Below are 8,066 nucleotides of genomic sequence, written 5' to 3' on the forward strand. Positions count from 1 at the left end.
GTCAAGGGCACATGCCCGGGTTGCAGGCTCGATCCCCAGTTGGGGGCTTGCAGGAGGCAGCCGATCAATGATTCTCTCTCATTATGGATGTTTCTATCTCTCTCTCCCTCTTCCTTCCTCTCTGAAATCAATAAAAATGTATTTTTTTAAAACAGGAAACAACAACAACAAAACTTCCATAACAGCATGGTGTGCCATCATGGGGATGACCCACATCCATTTAATCATCCATATATTAATGGCCATTCAAGTTGCTTTCCTCTTTTTGTTAAATAATGCAGCACCAAACATTCTTTATTTTTTAATCATCGCCCAAGGATATATTTTTTTAACTGATTTTTACAGAGAGAGAGGGGAAGAAAGAGAAACATTGATGTGAGAGATTGCCTCCCATACACACTGTGATTGCACCCTGACCAGGATGGAACCTGCAACCCGGGTATGTGCCCTGACTGGGAATCGAACCCACGACCTTTTGGTGCATTCGATGACAGTTCAACCAACTGAGCCACACCAGCCAGGGTGCAACAAACATTCTTTATATATATCCTTGTGCATTGATGCTCCTTATATCTATAGTATGGATTCCTAAAAGTGGACCTGATTTTTACAATCCATCTTAATAAAAGTTCCCTTCTTACAACATCTTCTCTGGTCATTTCTCTTTGTTTTTACTCCTTTTTAGCCTCTTAATCATTTACTGTCTTTTGATGTGTACATGCTATTGTCTTGCTTTTAAAGACTCTTCCTCTGTGCCTGTCTTGCCTTGCCAACTAGATTATGAAACTAGAAATGCCCTGAGGGAGGGATGGTGTGTTTTACAGTGTATAGACACTCAATAAATAATGACCAGAGCAGGATTGAAGGTTGTTATGAGAAAGGGACACCTTAATGGTTCCATTTAGTGTCCACAGGGATGCTGAGGAAAGCTGTGTGCATTCATGTGTTCTTTCATCTTGGGAACAATTTGAAAGTTAGAGTAACTCTCCAACTTGATTCTCTCATTTCAGGCAAGTACATTGCCTCAACACAGCGACCTGACGGGACCTGGCGCAAGCAGCGGAGGGTGAAAGAAGGCTATGTGCCCCAGGAGGAGGTCCCCGTGTACGTGGTTAGGCGTGAGGAGCGGGTATTTAATGGGGTCCCTACAGAGAGAAAGAACATGTATGCCCATGAGTTCAGGGAAGAATTTTCTGATGCCCAAATCTCAGGAATGGGAGGGGACAACTGAGAAAGGAGAGGCAGGGGTTGGGATACAGGGATGAGTGAGGGTTACAAGGGACTAGTCATGTTCCTATGGCCTCTGTTCATCAGAACCTCCAAATAGCATTCAGAGATCCAGAGCTCTGAAACCTAGGGGCCCTCCTAAAACCTGCAAAGCGGAGGAAAGTTGGGGAGGGGCCAAGGGGGAGAAAGCAAGCAGAGAGATGAAAAGGGTAAAGTGATTTGGAAGGTTAAGAAAAGGGCTCTAAAGTCAGTGATTCTCTAACTGTTGACATCTGCTCCCTGCAGGTATGAGAACAAGTATGTGAAGTTTTTCAAGAGCAAACCAGAACTGCCCCCAGGGTTGAGCCTCGAGGCCATTGCTCCTGTCAACCCATCAAGGTCTGAAGGTGGGGAACCAGGCCTCTCCAAGACAGCCAAACGCAACATGAAGCGGAAGGAGAAGAGGCGGCAGCAGCAAGAGAAAGGAGAGGCGGAGGCCTTGAGCCGGACTCTGGAAAAGGTGTCCCTGGGAGAGACAGCTCAACTCCCCAGTGCTCCACAGGGCTCCCGGGCAGCCCCCACAGCTGCCTCTGACCAGCCTGACCCAGCTGCCATCACTGAGAAGGCCAAGAAGATAAAGAACCTAAAGAAGAAGCTTCGGCAGGTGGAAGAGTTGCAGCAGCGGATCCAGGCTGGAGAAGTCAGCCAGCCCAGCAAAGAGCAGCTGGAGAAGCTAGCAAGGAGGAGGGTGCTGGAGGAGGAGCTCGAGGACTTGGAGCTCGGCCTGTGAGGCCTTTGGGGAATTGGGAATGGACTACAACAAACCATGGGGCTTTCTGGGGTCCTGGGGAACATGGCAGCAGCAGTCAGGAGGGGTACGCCCCCCTTACTGGCTCACTTCCCTCTCTCATGGCCCAACTCTGTCCTCCAGAGCCTAGCCTCTCCCTCATTCCTTCCCTTTTCTTCCAAACTCCTATTTTTTAGACGTTTCCCCTTCCCATTCCCAGTGTTCAAAAACCTCAGTGACTCCCCCAGGCTCCTTTGCTGCTGATTTGGGTGTCTTATTCAAAAGAAAATTGGGTGGGTGGGACTCTCGGGAACTGAGGTTGAGGGTAGGGGGAGTATGCCCAAGTCTTGGAGTCTTGATTCCTGTTCACAGTGTTTATGGGTTATTTCCCCCTCAATCCCTGACCTCTTTTTTTTTTTTTTTTTTTTTTTTAAGAACAGAATAAACAAATAGACAAATTGTCTAGCTTTGCCTCTTTCTTTTCAACTTCTAGTAGGTATTTTATTCCCTCCAGTTTGGCACAGGAAGACAAGTTTTGGGAGTAATCATTTTTAAATTTTTTTTATTAATCGCCACCCAAGGATAGCTTCCCATTGGTTTTTTAGAGAGAGTGGCAAGGAGGGGGAGAGACAGAAACATCCATATAAGAGAGAGACATGGATTAGTTGCCTCCTGCACAGGCCAGGGATCGAGTCTGCAACCAAGGTATGTGCCCTTGACTGGAACCAATCCCGGGATCCTTCAGTCTACTGGCCAACGCTCTATCCACTGAGCCAAACCAGCTAGGGCTCGAGTAATAATTTTTCATTTTTATTTTTTATTGATTTCAGAGAGGTAGGGAGAGAGAGAGAATCATTGATCGGCTGCCTCCTGCACTCCCCACACTGGGGATTAAGCCTACCACCTGGGCATGTGCCCTGATTGGAATCGAACTGTGAACCTGGCTGGAGTAATAATTTTTAACAGTTATGAATGTATGACCAAATGAGCAACACTGATTTCTGTATGTTTGGTTAGATTTCAGTGAACAGAAATTAGTGTTATAATAAAATGAAACTTAGAACAAATTTCATTTGACATGCTAATTTGCATGTGTCATCACTGTGTTGCATAGCAGTGGGGCCTTTGTAACACCATTACTTTCTTTCTCAATTATCAGGGTTCTCTCCAGCGAGTCTTCTGGTCATTATTCAGGAAGTTTTTCTGTATTTTAGTTGTAATTCCAGTTTGGTCCTGGGAGCGTATCTGTGCATCATTCACTTACTCTGCCGCCATTTTTAATCTTCCCTTACTGTTTCTTTCTAAGATAATCAACTTGCTTCACGGCTTCTTTGGGGCAGCTCATCTGAAATTTTATCTTATCGGATGCCACCCTAAGATAACATTGTGGGGCAAATTAATGATACAAGTAAAGAAATTTACAGCCAAAAAAGAGCTGCCACTGAATGTTTTCATGAGCTCTGATTTCCACTCCTTCACCTATCAATCTTTCTTTCTAGTCAGCTGCTGGTGCAGAAACCAACAGAGGGGGATGTCAGTAATGACCTTTTTCAGGAGTTCGAAGTTCTTAGCCTAAAGGTCCCACTCAGTCTGGCCTTGTTTCTTGCCATTCCTCAACTCTGGTCAAACTGCTCCAACTTTACTGAACGATTTTCAGTTCATCAAATGAGTCATATTCTCTCTCAACCTCAGTCGTTTACCCTTACTGGTTCCTTTGCCTACATTCGCTTCCTTATCACTTGCACTTAACCTTGGTAATGGTGTGTATTACATTATGTTGTCGTGCTGTTTACTTGTTAACCCCTCTTCCTCATCAATCAGGGGGGCCTCAAGCCCTGAGCTTGTGTTTAACATCATTGCGTCCCAGTGCATAGTAAACTCTCAAATATTTGACTGAGTGAATGAGGCTGCAAGCCACATGGAGAAACAGAAGAGGAGGGATAATTTGTGCCTTGCCAAAAAAATGAGGACTCGACTAGGCACCTCAGTGTGAGACCAACAGCCTGCACTCTCTTGTGTAGGACCTCTACACAATTATAAGGATTTTATAAATAAGGTTTAATTGGCTTATATGGAGGAGTTTGATGCTTTGTAAGTTTAGACGTTTCTGAGGAATCTATACTTTTAAAACCATTATTTGTTTTGCAAAAGGATTCACTTCAGTAAACCTTCAACTTTCTTGGGTCTTTAGTGGTTTGATTAAAGTTTATTTTGTTATTTGTTGGGCTCTGTCAGTCATTTTGCTAGTTGGGAGGGATGCAATTATGAATACATTGTAGACCCTTCATTTGAAAAAGCTATTAAATTGTGCAAGTCACAAATTAAGTGCTTGACAGATTTAATTAAGTTCTATGGTAGAGGTATCAGCAATGTGTTGAGGGAGAGCTAAGAAAGAATTTATTTTGATTTAGGGTATGGAGAGGCTTAATGGTGGAGTTGGATTTTGAAAAAGATCATTACTTGCATCTCAAGAAAGGCAGGGATGCCCTAGCCAGTTTAACTCAGTGAATAAAGCGTCAACCTGCGGACTAAAGGGTCCTGGGTTCGATTCCATTCAAGGGCACATGCCTGGTTTCAGGCTCGACCCCCCAGCAGGGGGCGTGCAGGAGGCAGCTGATCAATGATCCTCATCATTGATGTTTCTATCGCTCTCTTTCTCTCTGAAATCAATAAAAATACATATTTTTTAAAAAAGAAAGACAGGGAGGCTCTGGCCGGTGATCTCAGTGGTTTGAGTGCCGGCCTGTGCACCAAAGAGTTGTGGGGTTCAATTCCTTGTCAAAGGCACGTACCTGTGTTGCAGGTTCCAGCCCCAGTCAGGACTTCTGCGGGTGGCAACCGATTGATATGTCTCTCTCACATGATCATTGATGTTTTTCTCTCTCTCCCCCTCACTCCCTCCCTTCCTTCCTTCCTCCTTTCCTCCCTCCATTCTCTGTAAAAAGCAATGGAGCCCACCAGCGTGGCTCAGGAGGTCACGGTTCAATTCCCGGTCAGGGCACATGCCTGGGTTGCAAGCTCGATCCCCAGTGTGGAGCATGTAGGAGGCAGCTGATCAATGATTCTCTCTCATCATTGATGTTTCTATCTCTCCCTCTTCCTTCCTCTCTGAAATCAATAAAAATATATTAAAAAAAAAAAGCAATGGAAAAAATATCCTCAGGTGAGGCTTGGCATCATGAAAGGCAGGTATGAATTTGCTTTCAGTTTTTCTTTCCTTTTTTTTTATTGATTTCAGAGAAGAAGGGAGAGGGAGAGATAGAAACATCAATGATGAGAATCATTGATTGGCTGCCTCCTGCATGCCCCTTACTCGGGATGGAGCCTGCAACCCGGGCATGTGCCCTTGACCTGAATCAAACCCAGGACCGTTCAGTCCACAGGCTGACGCTGTATCCACTGAGCCAAACCGGCTAGGGCTGCTTTCAGTTTTTCAGGACCATGTTTCCTTACATAAAATCAATGTTGCCCAGCCAGTGTGGTTCAGTGGTTGAGCATCAACCTATGAACCAGGAGGTCACGGTTTAATTCCTGGTCAGGGCACATGCCCTGATCACCAATAGGGGATGTGTAGGAGGCAGGTGATCAATAATTATCTCTCATCATTGATATTTCTATCCCTTTCTCTCTGAAATCAATAAATATATATTTTTAAAAATCAATGTTAATCACCTGATATAGGACGAAAATTTGCACATAAGCTGTGTTTTTCTAAATGTGGGTAATGAAGTGAATTTAGAAAGTTGTGACTAGTATAGAAAATAGCAGATATTGATGCTTAATAAGGGTAAATATGTCTCATGATACTTTTGTTTCAGAAGAAATATTTCTTACCTTGGTTTGCAGGAAAATACATTTGAAAGCCACCAATAACATCAATACTGAGGGGCTGAAGCATCACACACTCCCCTCTGGTCTGTGTTTGCGGTGGGTGGGCTGGGAGGATATTAGTTTAACTATTTCCCCAACAGACCCTTATTTGCTATGGCAAAGTAAATTCGCCCCGGGCTTTCTTTTCACTCCTGAAGCTATATTACGATTTATTTGGAAGTTCTTTCCTCGTTGCAGATGATTCCCTTCTAATGTATAAATAGCAAAGATTCTAGGGATCTAGAAGTGAATTATTTTAGGACTGGCCATTTACCCTCATGGGCTCAGAGCCCATGTGTTAGCTTCTTATTGTCCACTAGGTGGTACTGTGAGGGGCCAATATTTGCAAGTTATCTTGCCCCTCAACTCCAACTTGTTTTGAGATTAGCAGACAGGTTTATCAACTAGAAAATCTTTTCAGGCTCCCAGGCATCCCAGGAGAGGGTACCTAGATCTCCCTCCCCTCTGCAACTATAACCTAGTCCAGTGGTCGGCAAACTCATTAGTCAACAGAGCCAAATATCAACAGTACTTCTTCAAAATAGACTCGCCCAGGCTGAAAACCGACTTCTGTGCATGGGCCATGAGGTTTCAATCGCACTGTAGGAGCGCGGCCGCACGTGGTATTTTGTGGAAGAGCCAAAGAGCCGCATGTGGCTCTCGAGCCGCAGTTTGCCGACCACTGACCTAGTCTTACAAATTGAGGAAGTTAGAGAATCTGGGATTCAGAGGGTACAATTTTTGGTCAATATTGCTGTCTCTCAAAACAGATAAGGAATGCATTTTTTTCTCCCTTGGAGATCAAAGAAGATGTTAAACAGTAGAAGTGATGGAAGTTATACTCCAAAATGAGTAATTGACTGAATGCAGGTAATGTAATTGGCTGAGAGGAGGAGAGAGGAAATGTTAAAGGATCTTTTGGGAAAGCAACAAGTCATGGAATTTTATTAAATTCAGAAAACACTTTTTTTTGGTTAATCCTCACTGGAGGATATTTTTCCATTGATTTTTAGGGAGAGTGGGAGAGAGAGGGAAAGACAGAGAGAAACATCGATATGAGAGAGAGACATCGATTGGTTGCCTCCTGATTGCCTCCCGAACTTGCCCTGACCTGGGCGGAGGATCGAACCTGTGACCTTTCAAGCTCAAGCCAACACTCTAACCACTAAGCAAATTGGCTAGGGCAAGAACATATATATTCTTTAAAGATTGAAAAATATAAACAGAACTTCAGAAAACTATAGGACAATATCAGAAATCTAATATATATAAATGTAATTAGAGTCGCAGAAGGAGAAGAAAGAAAGAATGGGGCAGAAAAGACTTTGAAAAAATAATGACTGAAAAAACTTCCCATGTTTGGTGAAAGACATAAATTTTCAGATAATAGAAGTTCAGCAAACCACATTTAAGCATATCACAGTCAAACTGTTGAAAACCAAAAATTAGAACCAATCTTGAAAACAGAAAAAAAGGACACATTATATACAGAGGAACAATGATTTGAATTACCATGGACTTCTCAACAGAAACTATAGAGATCAGAAGACAGTTTAAAGTACTCAAAGGAGAAAAAACTATCAACCTAGAATTATATATTTAGTTTTACATGGCATAAACACAGATGCTGGAAGCCACCCATCTGATCCTGTGGAAGAGGGACAGAGAAGGAGTAATCATTGTGATATGGACAAATTCCTGAAAGAAGTGACCATCGCAGTTAAATACTCACATCTACCCTCTGAGCATACGTTTTCATAATCTACCTGAGGAATTTTGTCAGAAAAGTTTAAGAAGCACTGGCAGATTCAATTAGTGAAGCAATGAATGATGGATGAATACAACTTTTGCCAATATTTTACTAATGCTGGGGGTCTTAATCCAGCATCTAGAAGGGTTCAGAAATCTGGAGAAGGCGCTATGTGTAAATTAATAAAGAGTCCAGAGACAAAACATAATTTTGAAAGGTATTTTGGGGAGTCAGAGAAGACTTAGCTAAAGGAACTACGTTCTCCGTTGTCTCAGGATCCCTTGCTATTTATTAACACAAATTGTCCTAAGGCAAGGTAGGTATACACATCAAAGGCCAGGGTTTAGTATACAGAATCCATTGTCAGATTGGAAGAATTGCCTACGGCTGTTCAGGTGTTTGTCCAGTAGGAGGCAATAACATGTAGATTGAAATGCTCTCAGCTGTCTGGCA

The 8,066-nt window shown here is 43.2% G+C and overlaps 1 protein-coding gene across 10 annotated transcripts in view; it reads left to right on the plus strand.

Annotated features, from left to right (window-relative positions):
• PYM1 (PYM homolog 1, exon junction complex associated factor) overlaps window positions 1-2,456 on the plus strand; it is a 30,717-nt gene extending 28,261 nt beyond the window's left edge. For 6 of the 10 annotated variants that reach the window (XM_023757998.1, XM_006093673.3, XM_023757997.1 and 3 more), the window contains exons 2-3: window positions 1,011-1,104; window positions 1,513-2,456. In XM_023757998.1, coding sequence (XP_023613766.1) covers window positions 1,011-1,104; window positions 1,513-1,996 — 578 coding nt within the window. In that variant the 3' untranslated portion in view covers window positions 1,997-2,456. Of the gene's footprint in view, window positions 1-1,010; window positions 1,130-1,512 lie in introns of all 10 variants that reach the window. The other 4 variants (XM_023757999.1, XM_023758001.1, XM_023758000.1 and 1 more) reach the window with 1 other exon arrangement.
• Window positions 2,457-8,066: the final 5,610 nt, after the last annotated feature.

Source organism: Myotis lucifugus, unplaced genomic scaffold, assembly GCF_000147115.1.
Source record: "Myotis lucifugus unplaced genomic scaffold, Myoluc2.0 scaffold_119, whole genome shotgun sequence".
In the NCBI taxonomy this organism is placed as follows: Eukaryota; Metazoa; Chordata; class Mammalia; order Chiroptera; family Vespertilionidae; genus Myotis; species Myotis lucifugus.